This window comes from Coptis chinensis, chromosome 3 (assembly GCF_015680905.1).
Source record: "Coptis chinensis isolate HL-2020 chromosome 3, ASM1568090v1, whole genome shotgun sequence".
NCBI lineage: Eukaryota > Viridiplantae > Streptophyta > Magnoliopsida > Ranunculales > Ranunculaceae > Coptis > Coptis chinensis.
Window position 1 is genome coordinate 77607135 of NC_141458.1, and position 21111 is coordinate 77628245.

General features: G+C 35.7%; 3 protein-coding genes and 1 long non-coding RNA gene across 6 annotated transcripts; 1 reads left to right on the plus strand and 3 right to left on the minus strand.

Annotated features, from left to right (window-relative positions):
* Positions 1–4847: 4847 nt before the first annotated feature.
* LOC147510927 (uncharacterized) lies at positions 4848–5734 on the minus strand. Its single transcript, XM_086599352.1, has 3 exons — positions 5575–5734; positions 5118–5423; positions 4848–5044 (listed from the first exon to the last, which is right to left on the minus strand). Exons 1-3 carry the CDS (start codon positions 5575–5577, stop codon positions 4916–4918), a joined length of 438 nt encoding a protein of 145 aa, XP_086455478.1. The 5' UTR covers positions 5578–5734; the 3' UTR covers positions 4848–4915.
* Positions 5735–6612: 878 nt separating this feature from the next.
* On the plus strand, positions 6613–9272 carry LOC147510928 (uncharacterized). 3 transcript variants are annotated; one of them, XR_015216901.1, is made up of 5 exons: positions 6613–6678; positions 7377–7436; positions 7545–7672; positions 7756–7823; positions 8164–8267. It is a non-coding gene; the product is annotated as an uncharacterized LOC147510928 (long non-coding RNA). The 3 variants fall into 3 exon arrangements; XR_015216899.1 differs by lacking the exon at positions 8164–8267 and adding an exon at positions 9158–9272 and having other exon boundaries at positions 7545–7823; XR_015216900.1 differs by having other exon boundaries at positions 7545–7823.
* Positions 9273–9864: 592 nt separating this feature from the next.
* On the minus strand, positions 9865–12346 carry LOC147510929 (uncharacterized). Its single transcript, XM_086598290.1, has 4 exons — positions 11133–12346; positions 10745–11038; positions 10550–10652; positions 9865–10458 (listed from the first exon to the last, which is right to left on the minus strand). The coding sequence occupies exons 1-4, from the start codon at positions 12344–12346 to the stop codon at positions 9865–9867; spliced, it is 2205 nt and encodes a 734-aa protein (XP_086454416.1).
* A 4095-nt stretch (positions 12347–16441) lies between these two features.
* LOC147510930 (uncharacterized) lies at positions 16442–17083 on the minus strand. The gene is made up of 3 exons (XM_086598291.1): positions 16908–17083; positions 16712–16847; positions 16442–16591 (listed from the first exon to the last, which is right to left on the minus strand). Exons 1-3 carry the CDS (start codon positions 17081–17083, stop codon positions 16442–16444), a joined length of 462 nt encoding a protein of 153 aa, XP_086454417.1.
* Between the last annotated feature and the right edge of the window lie 4028 nt (positions 17084–21111).

Sequence of the window (21111 nt, forward strand, 5' to 3'; positions counted from 1 at the left end):
TACATGAGTGAACATACTAACAGGGCAACCTCATATCGAAGAATTTGCTTCTTCATATAGTTTTAATTTAGGTCGATAAGTTCTTGATTAAAAGGTTAGTTCATAAGGGTAGAGAAGTTTTTTCTCTCATTATATGCAAAAGGAAATATTGAAATAAGAAAGAGCTTACCTCATCGAGCTACTGAGAGATAGGAATTATCAACCATTTTTAAATATGGCGTTGAAGCATTTCTTGAAGTGATCTGCATCAAAGGATTAGTTCCCTGTCTCGGATGTATATACGTGTCAATGGGAAGAGACCAATGTGATATTAAAGTCCACACTCACCTTGTCATATTTCTTCACGATCTTGGCAAATGCCAAGAGATTCAGAAAGCTGTTCTCCCATGAAATAAATTAAGTGAAAAGAGCGCGATAATTTTGGTCTTTACAGAAATGCACTCATGGCTGAAAAGAGACACATACATAATAGAGACTCTATAAGCATGTGCCCCGGCTGCTCAAGGTCCTTGGCGACAATTGGACAAACTTCCAATTGACTCCCCATTTCAACAGCCCAGCTTGCACCATTTTCCTTGCCCTGATATTCAAATAACTCAAAGTTTTTTTTGTCAACAGCCCGCAGAGATTGTTGTTTTCAGATTTGGAGTTGATACATAGTTAATAAATTACATGCCACCTAGGTGGGAAAAAAAAGAAGAATGCTTATTTAGACTGACAGCAACTTACATCTGTATATACACACTGCTTTAACTTCTCAGTTCGGTTAGTAACACTTCTTAGAAACAACATGTGCTTTATGGTTTGGTCCAACAAAGAATCAATGCTACACTATTTCATCACAGAAGAAAAAATGTGAATTACTTGAAAGCAAAAGGCAGAAAAGTCGGTAAAACCACAGCAGAGAACAGAGGATATACTATTATAAAACAAGTATACACCTTTCCAATAGATTATCTACATATATGAAACCATTGCATCCAATAGATTATCTGCATCTCCTTTTTTCAAAATAAATCCATTGGATACCCCAGCTGATGGCTCCCTACTTCCAGTGAAATCGTATTGCAAATTGAGTCGCTAAACACATCATCATCACCGAGCCATTTGGGATCCACGGATAATCATTGCAACTTTGTTTGGAGAGATGGACCAAGTGCTTTTGTGTAACTTCGCGACTCGTGGGAAAGTTTAAAAATCCATGCAAACTTTTACGTCGATCACACCGACCGGACTCGCTTCAAATTGGTGATCCACCATCTCATAATAAGGGGAAATGTTCATACCCATGTTAGTGAGAGCAGAAAAACTATGTTCATTGAATTTACTGGTTATTGAAAACCCGTAGATTTTCCTCTAGACCAAGCAAGGTCAGGTGCATCAAGTCCCATCATATCCAAATGGTTTTCATTCCACAACCTGTTTTGATTATAACGACATCGCGGTAGTATCCATGGTTAGATCTCCAAATCCAAATGCCATTATCCTATCAATATTGTTACTTTGAACACGAAGATAATCTTGACCAATAAACTGGGTTTTCAAGTTTTTCATCCAAGACGGAACACAAGTAAGAGGTAATAAGCTAATTTTGGTGAAAAAATAAAAAACTGGAACCACGGGACATCACTTATTCAAGTGACTTGCTTTTTTTTTCTACATTTAACATCACTTTTAAAGCGGTTTCATATTTTCTAATTTTCAAATCGTTTTTAAAGTGATCCCACTAATAAGAGAATTGAATCCTCCCACTGTTTACCCAAGTGGTCAACCCACAAGCTGCCATTACTGCTATTCATCAAAAGCAGGACCACAAGCTCCGGACAATTAGCTAATTAAGACTCTTAATCATCTTGGTGCACACTAAACATTGGACAACATATTTAGGTGACGGAGAGTAAACAAGCCATTTGGGCCACAACAACTATTCAAGTAGATATGGAGTGGGGACGCACCTGGTTTGTCCAGAGCTCTTTTAGAAAATGGAGGTGGATTGTGCGGTCTGCATGCTGCCACTAAGATCATGAGAAGGATGACCAATGCGATTGCATCAGCTAAGGATCTGTCAAAATGTGCACTGAACACGCATTTGTCACAGAGCCAATGTCCTAAAAGTCTAAAACCTCAGGTTCTTCTCTCGAGAGGCTGAATTCGGGATTCATTCTCTAATATTAAATATCTGAAGTATAACTCACAGTGAAAACAAATTCTGTAGCTGACCGAGTTCCTGAGGAATTTGACCATAGAGTTGATTTTCCGAATGTGTCTCTACAAAGATAATAGCATGGTTAGATTGGTTCAGAAACATTACACATGTATGTTAATGTAATAAAATAGGAAAAACTGGAGGTTCCTTACATCTCCATAACACTTCTTAGATTTCCAAACTCTGTTGGAATGTAACCAGTCAATCTGTTCTTGCTAAGAATTCTAGTGGATAAACATACAAGGCATTAGCTATAACTTGATTTGCTCTTCACAAACAAAGAAGTCCAAAGTCTGTTTCTACATTTTGTCAAATTCCTTTATTATAGATCTTATGGCGTCAAGAAAAATTATGGGTTGACATCTAGTTACACATTACACAAAGAAGCCCGGCCTCTCATTTAAAATGTAGAGAAAAGTAGAGATAAACCAACAGTGCAAAGGTGCATTTTGAACCTGAAATTTATAATTTCAACTTTGACATGTATCCTAAAGCAAATTACTTGTGCTTTGGCATGTATCCTCTACTTATTTGAGCTTCTTTTCAAACTCGGGTGTAATTGTTCGAAAGTCAGCCTCTAAACCTTTAAGTAACATCTCAATAGTTGGCAATGACAAAGTGTCTATTAATTCATTCAAGAAAGTCCGATAACAATCACAAATTTCTACTGAAATGCACTTTAGGTAATAGTTTGGCTACATAAATCCTATAACCATTATGAAGAAATGAAATTGAACAAATATACTCTTTGTTTCAATGTCAATATCATGACCTATTTAAGCCAAGAATACATAAAGACTAAATATGGCGTATCCTTCTTTGATTGGTAAACAGTGACTAGTATTTATGTATTAATGTATGTGGCATTTCCAGGATAACAGGACACGATTAATAAGCCAAGAATCAGGTAGGATGGCATTTGTAGGATGGCAAGACATACGACCAATACATAAAAAAAGGGGTACGGCTGTTAAAAGGATAACATTCTGAACTACGAAAAAATTGTTGAATAACAGGACTCACAAGGACGTCATGCTCTTAAGTCTTTCAAAACCAGGTGGGATACCTCCACTTAATTTGTTGCCATAGAGATTGCTGCCATTAAATCATGCTCTCTATTCGAATATTCACTTAACCAATATAGGACAAACTATTAAATTCGTAATCCAATAAATTGGAAATGATCTCAAATGAACACTCTAAAAATATTTATGATCCACTATATTAAGAGGTAATATGATATGCTAAAAAAGAGCACCCCTACTAACCTTGCCAGCCCTTGAAAAGAATTGAAACACGTCTTTTTCATCTGCCTTCAAAGAAATCTGTCAAACAAAGCTTAAACTCTGAGAATTGAGTAGAAAAAATGATAAAAATAAGCATAAACTTGAATTGGAAAATAAACCGGTACGACACGACATAAATATAGTCCTTTGATCTCGTTCGGATCAGCCTCGCCCTCTGGCTCCATTTCTTCTTCCTTCTTCTCTTTATAAGCGTCAGGAAAGCAGATCCAAGGCTCCACCATCCTCCCTCCTCCGTTATCCGGGCTTGGGACCGGCAAGTGCAAACCAATTATATTGATTTTGCAGGGTGGAGTTAAAATGGGTTAGTACTTTCTTCAACCTGCTAAGCAAACAAGCATACATATACTGCAATCAAATTTAATAAATAGATATAGTACGAACATATCAAAGTCAATACTCATCCATACCAAAAAAAGACCATAAGTTTGTCAAGTCACTATGACATCCATATTAAATAAAAAACAAACGACATTCAAAACATAAAGTAACCAAACCATACTGAAAAATTCCAAATTCAGAAAGTTTGCATATCCCAAACAACTTATTAAGAAAACTGCATCCTTGACTCGAGCCAAATTAAAGGACCTCTTGCACTAAAGCCATCCAAAAATCTAACTCCATCTTGGGGCCCATCGTAAACAAGAGCATCACCAACTAAGACTTCCTCTATGTAGACCTTTTTTTCACCTGTAAGAACTTTTATGCCATGGCAATCTCCAGCTGTCTCTGTCATGACATACCCCTTAGCAACCACTACACCATCCATATCTAATAAAGATACATTTGGTGAAGAACCAAGCGTCCCAGAAGGAGGATTCAAATTTGCAAACATATTCATCAAGTTTTGTTGAGTCGAAAGTGTGAATAGAACTGGAACCGACTTAGGTTTCTGGTGTTGTTTGGCGCCGACGGTGGTTGAAGCGGTCGGTGTTCCATTGCTTTTTGACAGCCTTAAGTACATCGACACAATTTATAGTAACAATTAGTTATACATAATGATATTGTATGCAATAAAGCACAAGTGCAAACTGCAAACTCTCACCTTTAACACGCCCATGACATTAACTAAGGAAGACTTCATCTCATTCATTTCCCCCTTCAACTCAGAATGGATGAAGAGTTTGCTTCTTTGGAATAATGCCTTGGCAATACTGTGACGTTGCAATTGCTTCTTAGACTTGTTGGAGCTAATTCTAGGAGTTCTACTCCCTTTGTCGGGCCCAAAGACTTCAGACAACTCATCATTATCGAAGTCTACTTCCATTACACTGCCCTCACCACCCGTGCTTGCTTCTTTTCTTCTTTTATGAGAAGCCTCTACTTGTTCCTACAATATTAACCACCGATATGAGTAATACAATATGCAACATAGTCTATATACAATACCAACACACAGGTAAGTTCAAGCTTCAATGTTATTAAAACTTACATAATGGGTCCGAGCACTCGCTAATATAGTTCCATCACGACGCTCATGTCCTTTTTTCCAACTATCTACCCGTCCATGTTTTCTGCTAGGATCTTCTTTATCCTACAAAAAAAAATCCTTAATAGTTGTTAGCATAACGTGATAAGAAATCGTTAGTGCAAGAATAGACACCTACCATTTTATCCAGTTTATGGGCATATGTGTCCCGCCCATTAGTATGTCGATATATATTCTTTTTGGCATTCTCTGCATTCTTTGCGTTTCTAGCTCTCACTTCAGCGGTACTCTCATTTCTAACAAACACAGCCCAATGATTTGGGTCCTTACCATCTAGGCATGCTGCAATAGCTTCTTCCACACTCCCGCACTTACGCAAAATTTCTTTCCGCAGGGCATACTTTGCTGATCTAAACTTTTGGGAAAAGTCCTTTTCAACTTCTCGGCGTGCCATTGCTTGGGGAATATTAGGCTCAAATTCTTCCTACATGAACAAAGTGACTTTTGTTTATTTCATATTAAGTAAATTTCCATACATAGGGCTGGACAACATGTAGATATAGGATTTGAAAAACATATTAATATTCAAGAATAATGGATGCTATCATCGAAATTAAAGTACATGTAAATCTTACCATTAATTTATTCCAGACATTATCCTTGAAGCTTCCATCTATTTTCCTCCAATCCTTGTAATGAATTGGAATACGAGATCGAACATAAATACCAACCTGGGTATTCCATTTGGCATGGTTAGGACCCACAGCGACGCCATCCTCATCGAACTCTATAGGTAACTTGGTGTGAGAGTCTGAGATGTGTGAGAGTCTGAAGTTGAATTATGAGATGGAAGTGGGACTGAACTCGATGGCTGGGAAGCAATAGATTGAGATTAACCTAGTGCCATTATTAAATAGCCTACTATATGACAAAAAAATGTTAGAACAAATAGGTAAAATTAGGATACCACAAAAAAATGACAAAGTTCAAAAGTATACATTTATAGAGACTATTCTTCACTACTAAAAAAAAGACATATTATGACGGCTATTATTTTTTTATCTTGATGGTTTTGTTGAAAACTGTCAAGATAAGTATCCCAGTGAAATTTTTATGACGGTTGTTGCAACTTTGTGTCTCATATGGAAGAAGCATCAAGAAAATATGATGACTTTATGACGGATTTCCTAAAACAGTCAAGTTGGACTTTTTTGTTATGACGACTTTGCCTAATTTATGACATCATTAAGACAGGTGTCAAGAAAATTTATGACGCAGCGTTAGGTTAACCGTCACTAGAAGGGGGTATCTTTTGGACCCTGTGAGTTGTTTGGTTTTGGGAATCAAGCCCAGGTAGCATCATCAGGTCTCACCGTTTCACACTCTCACCATAGAAGAAATAAAAACATAAAAAGAAAAGAATATAATTAAGTGACCACGCACACACGAACCATACATCTGTTCTTGAAACTAATTTTTCTCCTCCTCTTCCATTCTCTCTCTGTCTCTCCCTCAACCCTAGCCAAGCCTCCTCTTCCGTATCTCTTTCTCTCTTCCATGCTCGAAATTGCTTCCTAAGCCACTAGGAGATCTCCTCAACTAGTAAACTTGTTTTGAAACTCATGGGAGCATAATTTCGTTGCACATTTTGAGAAGAAAATTTCATTTTTGCACTATATATTTGAGGAGTCAGAATTTTGCTAAGAAGGATCCGATTTTTACTGAACGTTTTGGAGACAGTAAGATTCTTTTATATATATCGTTCTTTTCAATATTGTTTGATGTTTTAACGAAAAAAGTTGCCTCTTTTGAATTTGGTTTCCCCCAATTTAAACATTTTGATTGAAAAATAATTATTGTGCAAGTATTTATCGTATAGAATAATAATGAACTATTGTGTTGTTTCTGTATGTTTTTCTGAAAGTGGGTTGGGGAATATAAGGTGCTTGCATGATGTCGGTCTGTAATAATAATTGACTACTACTGTGTTGATTCTATTGGATTCTTAATTTCTTTGATTTTCTTTTAATTTGTAAGCAACGCTATTTTTTTGTTTCTTTTGAACTTTTTTTCTTGGAATCACTTCTAATAAGTACGTACTATTGGGTATTTTGATTTTTGCTAGTTCCCGCTTAATTCTGTAAAAGAATTGTGGGTAAATCTCACTTATGCTAATTAGGTCATTTGTTAAAAAAATTTATATACGCTCTTACTAATCTTATTAATTAAGTTCTAACAATTCAGTTGTGTTCATGTAATTGTATTTCTATGTGGTTAGTTTAGTCAGCTTATTTCAGAAATATTATTAAGCTACTTACAACAGATGTTCCAACTATACCATTTTGGATACATATAATATATTACTTATGAACTTTATTTTTGTGCTGCATGCTGGAAGCTTGAAACTACATGCCCTATAATGATTTTCTCATTGCAGGCACTTGATACCAATATGCAACTCCATTTTCCGAGAGAGTTTTTCCCTTATCATGTCTAAGTAGGTCAATTGTCATCTTAGCTTGTCTAGATAAGGACCTTCGGTTTCTTTTCTTTTTCTGATTTGTACCAAACTACATGAGGCAATAATGTTACTTCTTTGTGGCAGGTGTTCTCTTTGATAATTAAGGTTGATATCTTACTCCATGTTGCAAGTGCTATTGATGAGCGTGACTCTTTTTAGCCTTTAGTGTTGTCAGCATTAGTTTTTTCAGCAACAACGTCTTTGCTTAGGCGGTAAGCACTAAGCTACATTTTCATGAATAAAAGAGCCTGTGGTTAGCCAGCCTCAAGTCACTCACTATGAATGCCATTTTCAGTTTCCAGGTTCTTGCCTACCAAGTCCCAACACCATCTGTTTGATCTAGAAATATCAAAGGCATACCAAGTAAGTAAATATGAATTTTTTTTGTGAATATTGACCGTATTAATGACGATATTGTATTTGGTACTTATTATAATAGAAAAATGTTAAAATGGTGCATTGTAATTCTTTTTTTGAACTAGATTCATTCAAAAATATTCTTGAACTCTAGTTACTTTTTGTTAGAGACAATGAGAAATTGTAGTGACTTTAGAAAAATTTCTGTTTAGTATTTTGTGAATTCCGGTAACAAGTCCTTGGTAGTTTTTTGTTCTTAGTTGATTGTGAATTTCAACAAGGTAGTGAGGTTGTTCATGGAGCAGGTCCTAACATAGGATTTACATTTACTTGATGGATTGTGTAGGACTTCAATCTATCAAATGCTCTTGATGAATTTGGGACTGTAGCTTGTTATCATTATGTGAAGCTTTACTTGGTTAGCCTAGGGTTCTAAATAATGGTAGTGGTTTGGTGATACCAAAGGTTAGTTATTTGTTCTAGCTTGTTGATTCTTCGTCAACGCGTTTACTTTTATTTTATAATGAGTGTATGTTAATTTTCAAATGTTGTGATTGTCACCCATTATTCCAAACTTTTTCATGACCCATTTACTTAGATATACCGGTCGGATTCACCTTTTCTACTGTGTTTCTTGTTACTTATATATTTTGTTGCTTGCAAAAATGATAGATGATGGTAGATCATAACTAGTCTAGTCGATAAACCTTCATTCAGTACTTGATGCACTTGTTTCTGCCTAACTAATTACTGGGCACTAGCTACAATGGAATTATGCCAGCATCTGATAACTTGAATCCAATAGAACTTTGTTGTATTAAGTCTTTACATACATATAATGATACAGTCCTCTTGGAATGCAGAGTTAATTTAGGTGTACCCTACCTAAACAATCAAACCCCTTTTGTTAAAAGTTATTTCCTTAATAATGTTATTTTTATATCTTCCCATTATGTTGTCTCATTGCTTCCAATATTAGATGATCTTGCAAATAAGGTGTTGGTCATCTGATTGAGAGTTCTCAAAGGTGAAGGACACACACCAGTTAAGTAGCATCCGCGTGTGTGCGAGGGGCTTTAATTTCTGTGGTGCAACTGGAATCCTTGATTACATAGTGGCATTATTTAACACCTTGTTAGATTAAAATAAGTTGTTAGCATCTGAACGAGTAAATGTTTTTCTTTTGTAATGGTTAGTATGTTATATTGTACTAAATTGCCCGCTCATTCACTAGGATTAGTCTGTCAGCTAGCTTCATTTTTCTGTAGGTTGTTTCTTTCATTTTCAATTTATTTTCAAGCGCTAATTCAACTTTTATGTCTTTACTCGGGTTATTTTAGGCAAGTTTACACATTGGTTGGATGGATGACTGAAAGAGGATGGGCCAATGCAGATTCATGTTGTTAGAAGGGGGTTTAGTTAGCATTTTTTGGGAGATGCAAATTAATTTCCGGGTTTGGGAATTATCATGTATAAGCATTTTAGAATGGTGTATACTGATATGTTGTTGTACAATAAAGAAAACGAAAAGTTTTATTGTAGTTTTTTTTTTTTTTTTTTGAAAAATAATACAATTTTCTTGACGCTTTTGAGCAAACCATCATATTCACAGATGATATCATGACGCTTCTTCTCCATACATTACAACGGCTCCACAAAAAACTGTCAAGATATCTCACGCTTTCATGACACTTGGAACTGATTTTGGACATAAAAAAAAATACATGATATGACAGTTTTAATATAACTGTCATAAATTTTATGACAGTTTTTATTGATTTTTTATGACACCCCCAGTAATGACGGCTAATTTTTCACCCAAAAATACGTAAATATAAATTTTTCATAACAATTTTTAGCTGTCATTAAAAGCCCTTTTTTTAGTAGTGCTTGATTAAAAAAAAAGATAAAAAACAACTCAAACACACCTTTCACCCAACTGCACAGACAAACTTCAAAATAGAAAGAGTTTATATATCTAAAAGTAGAAAATGAGAAGTTCGCATGCAACTAAAAATCTCACAATATGATAGTGCAACTATTACAATTAGGTTAGACTTTCCATCAACGGCTGCAAATTAGGTTGGTCCTCAAGAATAGATTGGAAGTCAGTTGGTGCATCTAGTTCATCAACTCGACTTGTCAATCGCCTAGGCGAATTTATGACTACCCACCAGTTAGGATTTCTCAAATCCTCCGAGTAAAACACCTGACTAGCCTCAGAAGCAAGAATCACCGGCTTAACAAAGTATTGATCAACACTCTTTAGCCTATTGAGATTAACCATCACCAAATTAGAATCTGGACAAAGTTTACAACCATTGGTCTTGTCCTCCACCCTCACCCAATTGCAGTAAAAGACAACATGCTGGAAGGTCGTATAGTCCAACTCTATTATCTGTTCGATAACCCCATACCACTTAGTCGATGCATCAATGGGAATTTTGTCTTTCCTACTCGACGTAAACGTAGTGATTGCTTTCATGCAAACACCACTATCTTGTGTGGAAACTGTTTCGTCATGCGACCTAGTAGATAACACAAAACCATTAACACGGTACTTTTTATATGTTTTAGCTTTGAACAATGGTCCTTGGACAAATCGCCATAAGTCACAATTTGTGTCTTTTGCAACCAACAACTGTGAAGTAAAAAAAAACGACAATTAGAAAGATAAAATTAAAATACTAATTGTAATATCCTACTAAACTAAATTATATATAAAACAATACCTTGTCATATAACCACACAATAAACTCAATCTGTATCTCCACTTCTGTCTTTGCTACCCCTTTTCTTATGGCACGTGCAGTTGCTTGCAAGGCACGATATTCACTACAATTTGTTTATACAGTTTGACATAACTATTTATTACGACTTTTTAGACTAGTAAATGTTTGAGTCAAATCTATCAAAAACAATCAAACCTGTAATGTCCATCAAGCTTTTCGATGTCGAGTCGAAAAAGAACCCACCTACGGATTTGTATCCATTGTTCCTTGCCTAGGATCACAGTTTTACCCTCAAGTATAGGCCCCTCATCACTATACTCTCCATCTTCATCTAGAAACGCCTCACGAGTAGCTTTGTGATTTCCATCCCGAGAATTTGGCATGTACTCCATAGCATACCTAACAGACTCAGAAACAATATAGGACTCCGCAATGGAGCCTTCAACATAACGTTTATTGCTCGGAATATTTTTACACTCCTTCATTGCCCTATTAAAATAAACAAAACCAAAATTGTACTTTGTAGTGTCGTCGATAATAATTGCCACTAAATAAGAAATAAAAGTAAAGGCATTTTACATACTGTTCAAATGGAAACATCCACCTAGGATACACAGGTCCACAAATTAGCCCTTCATCAGCCAAATGCACCAAGAGGTGGATGCTGATATCAAAGAAAGTGGTTGGAAAATACTTTTCCAATACACACAATGCCTCTACAACCATGTATTTGGCATCTTGGATTTCCTTTCGGATTAAGACTTTCGAACATAGAAGATTAAAAAATAAGCTAATCTGATGAATAGCTCTACACAAATCGCGGTGTTTTGGAAAAGCGTGCTGAAGCAAAACTGGAAGCAAGTAACACATAATCACGTGATAGTCATGTGATTTCATTGTAAGCAAACCAGGAGGACTCAAAGTGACAATGTTTTTTAAGTTCGGTGAAAAACCTGTAGGAAGCTTCAAATTCTTCAAAATTATGCAGAACTCAAGCTTCTCATCTTTATTCAAGACAAATGGGGCATTTGGTTTAACATATCTCCCTGTGATTGGGTCTGTTTGCATCCATTGACCACTATGAATCCCCATTTTCTTCAAATCCTCTCGTGCCTGAACTGTATCCTTTGTTTTATCTTTCTTGTCAAGAATCGCATTTATTATGTGTTCTGCCACGTTCTTCTCATCGTGCATCACATCAATAACATGTCGAATTTTATGCTTCGGCCAATATTCCAGTTCAAAGAGAATAGACCTCTTATACCATGCTTTAGTAACTTCATAATCTTCATCATCTTCATCATCTCCAATAACAACCACATCCACATCATCTATACTCTGTTTGGTACCTTTTAATACTTTCCCAGGTACATAATGGACACGACTTAACATTTTCTCAATTACTTCTCCTTTTAACCTTGGCGGAGGAGGGTTTAACTCTTTTGTCTTAACTCCTAAGTACTTGCCTTGCCTAAATGGGTGATCAGATTTAAGAAACATCCGGTAATTTGTATAAACGATCTTCCTTGCATTCCGAAGATGCATAGACGGAGTTTCATCACCACAAATAGGACAGGCTTTGTAACCATGTGTTACACAGCCTGATAAATTGCCATACGCTGGTAAATCATGAATGCCCCACATCAACATAGCCCTCAAAGTAAAATGCTCTTTTTTGTGCATGTCATAAGTCGCCACCCCTTCTTTCCATAACTGTTGTAACTCATCAACTAGTGGTCTAAGGAATACATTGATGTTTTGACTCGGTGCCTTCGGCCCAGGTATTAACAACGACATCATATGGAACTCAGATTTCATGCACAAAGACGGTGGCAGATTATAAGGCACCATGAAAACAGGCCAACAACTATAACTAGTGGATTGAACACCACGTGGATTGAATCCATCAGTTGCAATTCCAAGCCAAACATTACGCCCTTCCTTAGCAAAATCTGGCTAATCATCTTTACATGTCTTCCACTGAAGCGAGTCGATTGGATGCCTCATATAATTCCAAGAAGGTGTCGCTCTACTATGCCACGTCATTTCACGTGCTATCCATGATATAGTGTACAACCTTTTAAGTCTAGGAATCAAAGGGAAATGTCTCAATACTTTTCTCGCCTCTTTGTTTCTTTCTTTCCCGATTTCCCCTCCTTTACTTTGTACCTAGGCGTTTCACATTGAGGACACTGCTTTGTTAGGTCGACCGATCTTATAATATAGCATACGATTATTTTCACATGCATCTATGCACTCAGCTTTCATTCCTAGATCTTTCAACATTGCCTTCATTGTAGGATACTTAGAAGGTAAAGTGTTTCCATCTGGCAACCACGTTTTCAACATAGAAAAAAGTGCGGTCACACTATTTCCCGACCAATTATACTGCTTCTTCAAGTTATGGAGGTCCACAACTGCTGAAAGGGTTGTGACAGGAGCCTCACATGAGGGGTATAATTTTTCTTCTGCTTTTTTCTTATATTCATTGTACCTCTTACCCAAATCAGGTTCTAGAACAATAGGTGGTTCAACATCTTCGGCTTGACTTCCATCGCCTCCACTCAAATCACCCACTAATTCTTCATGCATGCCATAAGCAACATCAACAAAATTCCCTATCCCTAGTCCTTCCTCACTATTTTCTTCTTCAACTAGGTTTACCATTCCATCCTTATATGGGTTCTCACCATGTAAAACCCATACACGATATGTTGATTGATATGTTGATTCTATACCGTTATGAATCAAATGTTTTCTAACTATATCATCACGCAAACCTTTTCCTATTTCGACATTTGTTATATGGGCAAGGACACGTGGTCGACGTTTAGTCTTTGCCACTAGCTTAATAGAATAAAATCGAAACCCCTGCCTATACACACTCCCAAGTCTGTCATTTCCATTCATCCAATCTTTTTGGAATCGGTTGAGACATTACGCAAGTAGCACATCAAGTAAAACACAAGGAACAAGTGATAGGGTCAATGTCATTTCCTACTAGCCTGGCTTTTAGCACTATCTGTTTATGAAAATTTGATGCATAATGTTCTATAAATATTGAACTATCTCGGTAAACAAGCTAAACGGTGCCTACATTTTAACCATTAAATTGCTAAACATGAACAGATGTACTTCAATTGGTAAACACAATTAGATACGAACTACTTGGCACTGGAAGGATTAAGTGTGGACTGATTTCAAACGCTTTACTTTGAAGGCATTATAACATATAAGCACAAAATGCAAGACAAAATAAAAGACTTCTCATTCCCCCCAACACGCGTACTCTACTCAAGATAATTGCCTGAAATTCAGTCTTAAAAAAATATAAATATATGCTATCGGTTTGCACATATATACAAACTCATGTAGTTCATTGTAAATTTTATTCCAAAGGCTCAGCCAATAGGATGCGGACTGTCAAATCACTTCGATACAAGTTTGAAAATTTTGAACTTGCTTCAAATATGAGTATGAATTTCAAAAAGAGATACTTTGTGTGCCAGTTCAGATTTTATCTATTAAAACCCACAGTTACCAGAAACAAGACATAGGTTATTCTTTGTTTAAATATTTCAACCCATTCCAGCATGAACTCTAGAAAACCCTATCCACGCTATCAAACTAAAAAAAAAAGGGAGTTAGATACTACTAACAATCAGTGGCGGAGCCAGGATTTTGTTCCAGGGTGAGCCAATGAATGCTACAACTTTGTAAACAGATAGCTTGTAGGAAAGTAGAAACACAATTCATAGACACACAGCTACTAGTTATCTCAGTTTAGAGTCGGATGGTGTGCATCACGATTAGCTAGTTCGATCTACGTAGAGACCACATCTATTAGACGAACAAGAATACAAAAATAATATGAAAAAATGCCAAAAAATTAGAGAGCTCGTCGTTCTGCTGTCTCTCCATCGTATCTTTGTTTTCTGTTTTTCAAAGAAATTATTTTGTTTGAAAGTTCTTTCTAATTTTGCATTTCGATCTCTTCTTATGATAAACTCAATTAACCCCGAAATTAAAGGTGTGTCTATGACCACAGAAGATCCAACCATTAGTTAAAATTTTCAATTTCCAAAGATCCAAAGGTCACATTTCTCAATTTCGAAGGCAACCTCTTTTTAATCAAGTTATCGCCATTATTTCAAAATTTTGAGAGAGATGAATAAGATGGAAATAATAAATACAGAGATGTTAATGAGAGTTCCACCAAAATAAAACGAAAAATACTTATATAACCTACCACTTTGTTTGTTGATTCTCCCCTCTCATTAATATTTCCACAATCCAATCTTTTTCTTTCTTTTATTCAGTTGTCACTCCATAGAAAAGAGAGAGATTGGTTGAAAAAAATATTTCTAAAACATGCCTACTGGTTTTCTGGATTTCAATGTAAAGTTTGATTGAGTTTAGGGAGTTTGAATTAAAGAAATGGAATTATATTAGATTAGAGAAGCATTTGGGTTCCTTTTTAATTCACTACCAAATTACTCCCTCAAACACAATATACGCCATTAAATTTTTTGCTGAAAATGAAAATTATCTTATCTATAAGTGAGGGAAGTTATGGAGGGGTGAAACTGGGTTTGTTTTTCAAATCACTGCTTTTTCGGGGCTGAATATATGGAAAGGAGTACTCCAAACAAAGTAAATAAGTAAAGTTAGTACTCTCTAAAAATAACACTGATTTTTCTGCTAAAATCCAGGGTGAGCTAGGGTGTACCCTGCCCCCATAGCTCCGCCACTGCTAACAATCTAACAATCCACAAACCAATGCTGACAATGGGTAGCTTTTTAATCTGTTATGTGAGATGATAAGCGGACGATTGTTACATCGGATGGGAGTCATCATTTCGATTCGAGCATACCTTGTTAATCACTCAAGACAGAGCTAAGATATTGACCCAGTGTTAGGATCATTCAACCGGTGAAGGGGAGATAACTAACAGATGATTCCCTTTTATTCAGAAATTTGTCATCAACAGGACTGGTGGTATTCATTATACAGACCGTGTGTGTGTTTTCAAACATGAATATTAATCTAACAATCCACAAACCAGGAAAAATATAAATCATAACATAACTAAAATAAGTAATTACTAATTACATATAGAAGAGCAAAATCAAACCACAAAAATCGAATTTTTTAATGAATAACACAAGTAATAAAAATCGCACCTTTGGTTATAATTGTAGCCAACCAACACCCAAGTTAATTTCAGTTGTGATATCACCTAGTAGTAGTGTGAAAAATTGAAAAAGAGATATGAGATGATGAAACATAGAAAATCATAGAAGAAGAAGGCGAAGGAAGTACGTTACCTAATAGCGCAGTGGCGACCGGTGCTGACACCCAAAACTTGTTGAATGATGAACTTGTTGAACGAGAGAGGCGATGAAAAGAGCATACAATATAAAGCTGTTCATTAGTAATCTTAAATAGGGGAGAAGAGCGCGATAATTTTGGTCTTTTCCTCTCACCGAAAATTCTTTCCTCTCACCGAAAATTTTTATTTAGAAATACCGAAAAATTTTATTTAGAAATACTGAAAATTTTTATTTAGAAATCTTAAATTCTAATTTAGCTATTATTTTAATATTATATTTAATATTCACGATTTATTTACGTTTTTTGGTCCAAACAAACCATTTAAAAACGTAACAAATTAATTCTCATATTTGGCAAAATTAACATAACACTTTATATATAATTGTAACGCTTATAAAACGTTAGGAACCTAGTTACACTCTAAAACCGTTACTAAGCAAAAAATTGGAGCGTTACTAATATCCTGTTTTGGTGTAGTGTATGATCCTATCAGCATAAGACAAGAAGCGCCCCGTCCACCCCGCTACTTTATTACTAAATCTCTCCATCACATTATCCTAAATAGCTTTAGACCTATACTTCACACCCAAAGGAAGACCCAAGTACCTCGTAGGCAAGGTGCCCACCACACAATCTATAGAGGAAGCAAGATGATTCAGATTGTCCCTCTGACCAACGCCATAAATCGTGCTCTTACCCATGTTAACCTGAAAACCAGACACAACTTCAAAACAACACAAGAGACCTCTAAGAAATCTAAGCTGATCCAAATCGCGCCCCAGAAAAACCACTGTATCATCCATAAACTGGAGATGAGACACTAAAACCTGCCCTTGACCAACTCTAAAACCCTCAATAGCCCCCAACTGATTCGCTTTGTCAATCATCCTACCAAAAACTTCCACAACTAGAAGGAACAGGAGAAGAGATAATGGATATCCTTGTCTAAAACCTCTGGAGCTCCTAAAAAAACCAATCGGGGACCCATTAATGAGAATAGAAAAGGAAGCTGACGAGACGCACCTTTTCACCCAACTCTTCCAATGCACTCCAAAACCCATGCGTTTCATGATATAATCAAGAAAGTTCCAATTAACATGATCATATGCCTTGGTCAAATCTATCTTGCACACAATCCCAAGATCTTTTTTCGTAATCCTATAATCAATTGCCTCATTTGCTATCAACACGTACACCATCCAAAATTTGTCGCCCAAAAACAAATGCCCATTGTTCTTGCGCAATCACCCGAGATAACACTTTCTTTAGCCGAATCGAAAGAACCTTAGATATTATGTTATAGGCACTCCCAATAAGACTAATAGGTAGCAAATCACCAATATTTTCGACGCCTTTCTTTTTAAGGATGAGTTTCACAAAAGTGTTGTTAAGACTATGAGCTAAAAAGCTAGTCTCTTGAAAATCTTTTACCATCTCCATAAAGTCAATATGCACCACATCCCAAACTTTTCTAAAGAATTCAATGGGAAAGCCATCCAGACCCCGAGATCTATCACTTTTCAGACTTTTTATGGCTTCCCAAACCTCCTCCTCTATAATGTCATCCTCTAAAGCATCTCTTTCTACGTCCGAAATATGAACCACTTCAAGATTATCAACAAAAGGTCTAACGGGGTATGGTTCGGTATATAATTTCGAATAGTAATCAACAACCTTATCTTTGAGATTTTCTTCTCCAGTCACCTCCTCTTCCTCTATAACCAATCTATCAAGATGATTCTCTCTTTGTCTGGTCACCTCCGGTCAATATTACTAACTCTTATTTATTATTAATATAATTGGCCTAAATAGAGTACTATTAAAGGGTTTAAACTACACTTTTGGGTGCTTATCACCTCCAACAGCTATAACAACTAGTAAATTTATCACAAATAAATTTTCTAACAGCTAAATGACGGCTAGTTTTACTAGTCAACAAAATCAATTTTTATTCTCAAGAATTAATTGCACAATTTTAATATTCAAGAAATGAAATGTTTTAATGATATTTAAAAACACCAACAAGATCATTTCATTTGGTGTAAAGTTATTTTACTCATATTTCATTAAACTCAAATATACGTATTCCAAAATGTCATCTTCTCTGTGAAATCTTATATGTCCAAATAATATGTCACAATTTATAAACTCTTCTTTCAAGTGCCTTTTAGGTATCAAGGTATGCATGGTTTATTTTGACTTGGTAAGTTTAAAGATGTATTAAAAAAGAAAGAATGTACATTTGTTTTGAGAAGAGTTACATTACATTCTTGATTCCTCCCCAAAAGTTCATACTATTGCAGTACCCATACGGAGACTCTCACTTGTGTGTGACCATGTAGGTCGGCCCTCATATATCATGTTTTGGTTGTTCAAAAGACTCACGTCATTCTTTGTTGTCAGATCTGCTGAAACATTTTGCCTCCCTCCAAATCAAAGTAAGCTTTAGTGACTGGAAGTTGTGTATGTACACAGTTATTCCATCTCGCCTTGAGCTGCCAAGGGACATTGCATGTATGAAAAACATCTACTGCTGATGTAGAGTCTAACTTGATATATATATATATATAATGTGATTTCATCCGATCCTCTTGCAAGAGCCACTTCAACACCTATAACAATAGCATTGCATTCAGCTTGCTTGTGTCTACCCCCAAGTTGTTGCTGAGCACAAGTTTAAATGCACCCTCGTTGTCTCTATAAGTAACTCCTATGCCTGAAGGACCTGGATTCCCAAAGCTAGCACCATCAGTATTGAGCTTTATCACATGGGGTTATGGTGGCACCATTGACATTCTTGTATGTTGGGAGCAAGTCGAGGTTTAATAGAAATATTCCAGGATCTCAAGATCGATGCTCATAGCGTCGATGGAGTTAAACATACAAGAAATTGGGTTAGGAAGCTTGTTTTAGAAAAATTTGCATTTAAAACATTGAAGAATATTATTTTATAGATTTACTACTATTTGCCATTTTTTAGATAGTGAAAACTACTTGTACAAGGAAAAAATAGGATTTGCAGGCTTTGAGTATAACTACCCACGTTTTGTGGAAGTGGACAATTTAGTTATTGAGTTTTGTAACCATTTTATTCTCTCTTTTACCCTTAAAGAACTACCAAATATTTTCACCAAAAATGAGGTAATAGAATTCACTTATAACCACGTGGTTTGCATTTTAATATGGTATATTTGTTAGTATAAGAATAGTGGTGTTGAGGGTTGTCATGTTCATCTTCAATTCTTTGTTTATAGGATGGGTTTGATGGATGGAAACTATACTCTCTCTACTATTTCTAATCTTTCTTATGGTTGTTAAGTTCTAATGGTGGAAACACTAGTTCTAATCTTAAATTGTTCAAATCTTCAACACATTCAATAAAGAAATATGGAATCAACTTGGTTTTGATGATTATCTTACTCACAAAGTTATACTCATTTGAACTTGCCAAATGAGTATGACTTGTGTTTGTGGTTGAATCAATATGAGATAAGTAGAGAAAACTTGTATATAAGATAGAATGAAAACTTGTATTGAAAGGACTAAAAACTTGTATTGAAAGATTAAGAACTTGTATTGAAAACACTAAAGCTTGAAGAACATAAAAATGGAAAACAAGTAAATATCAATTTAAATTAAAATATTTAATCTATTCCTAATGACCAAAGATTAGCTCTAGGGTAATGTTCTTTCTCTACAACTTTGGTTTATATAGGACATCATTTACAATTGTGCCCTTCCTTCTAGAAACAATCTTGTGGGCTTTTGACTTAAGCCCATACAATATAAGTCTTGATTTGGATTTAGGTCGTCCCTGAGTCTGTAATTTTTAGCATTGAGTCCTTGAGTCTTTGACTGTTACAGTTGACTTGACTTTTGACTTTGACTTTCTGGCACTTTTGCTCCTAAGCTGGAATCTTCCCAAGCAGCGTAAATAGCCATCCTTTTTGTGCTAAAATGCATATATTAGGAATATGCGTCCTAAATGGTCTATATCCTGCAAACGGTAGCAAAAGTTATAAGTTGTTTGTCCATTAAGCATAAGAAGGGCATATTTGAAGCATTGTAAAGGTAATAAAATGCACATTTAGGGACTGATCAACTACCCCCAAACAGCATTTTGCTTGTTCTCAAGCAAAAGATGAGAGAGAGAAAACTAAGATCACAAATGTGTGATTTATTATACTAGTCTTGTTTCGCAGAGTGCGATTGTATTGATCATATGTAATAAGGCCTTAAACTACTAGGACTTTCCTAGTGGACGAGCTTAAGCCTCGTGAGAGTTTTCCAGAGAAGGTACTCACAAACTTCTTCTATCTAGTACAAAGGGTCTTGTTTCCTTGCTTATTCTCAGAGGTCTATACATCTCATTTGCTGGGGAATAAAGAAAAGCTCCTTTGAACTCATAATAATATCAGTACAAGAGATGGGGCCTTTTGCTACGAAATTATTTGCAACGCTAAGAAAGTGCAACAGATACCATACATTAGCAACACTTTTAAGTGTAGCTAAGCTTTCATAGGATACAAGTAAAATTGGCAGTATCGGCAACACTTTTAAGTGTAGCTAAAGATATTTCATATTTTTTAGTAAAATGAAAATGGTTTTTAATTCATTTTAATAGTATCATCGACACTTTGAAGGGCGTAGTAAATAGTTATAAGTTTTTGCTATGCTCAAATCCGCAGCTAATATTTTTTCAGAAGAACGTAAGCTGCTTTCTAAATAGCTTCGCCCACACTTTATTGTTTTGTTGCAAGTGATGGGGCTTTCGCTACGCATTGGGCGCAAAAAATACGTTGCTATAATAGAATTATTTTGGATGTCTTCCTGATGAGTTTTCCCTTATGCGCTCCTTTTTTTTGCCAAAATATCTGGAAAAAAAAAACCTTACCTAAACATACCACCGTCTCCTTCTCACTCACTTCCAGCTCACCTCTATCTCTATCTTTTCCATCTCTATTCGATCTCTCCCATCACTCTCTATTTTCAGTTTGTGCTCAAGCTTTACTAGTAAGTCACTTCTCTTTTTTGTTTAGCCATCTAATTAAAGTGCATAGGTTTAGTGGTTCTAATGTTGAAGAATTTGATTTTAAACATCTATTTTTTTTTCGTTAATCATGAGTCTAATTTTAAACATCAAAAGTCTTAATCTTTTGTTTTTGGTGATTCTAATTTTCTAAAATTTTCTGGAAAGGTGGTGTAGTTAGATCCCAGGTTAAGCTTT

Excerpts from the sequence above, each read along its gene's own strand:
- LOC147510927 (XM_086599352.1), bottom strand. Across the intron at positions 5,045-5,117 it reads CCCATAAACTGGATAAAATG|GATAAAGAAGATCCTAGCAG; the intron begins GTAGGTGTCTAT and ends TTTTTTTTGTAG.
- LOC147510929 (XM_086598290.1), bottom strand. The coding sequence starts at position 12,346 with ATGTCGTTGTTAATACCTGGGCCGAAGGCACCGAGTCAAAACATCAAT. Across the intron at positions 10,653-10,744 it reads AAGCTTGATGGACATTACAG|TGAATATCGTGCCTTGCAAG; the intron begins GTTTGATTGTTT and ends AACAAATTGTAG. Across the intron at positions 10,459-10,549 it reads TTGTGTGGTTATATGACAAG|TTGTTGGTTGCAAAAGACAC; the intron begins GTATTGTTTTAT and ends TTTACTTCACAG.
- LOC147510930 (XM_086598291.1), bottom strand. The coding sequence starts at position 17,083 with ATGGTGTACGTGTTGATAGCAAATGAGGCAATTGATTATAGGATTACG. Across the intron at positions 16,848-16,907 it reads TGGAAGAGTTGGGTGAAAAG|GAGCTCCAGAGGTTTTAGAC; the intron begins GTGCGTCTCGTC and ends TGGTTTTTTTAG. Across the intron at positions 16,592-16,711 it reads TTAGAGTTGGTCAAGGGCAG|GTTAACATGGGTAAGAGCAC; the intron begins GTTTTAGTGTCT and ends TCTGGTTTTCAG.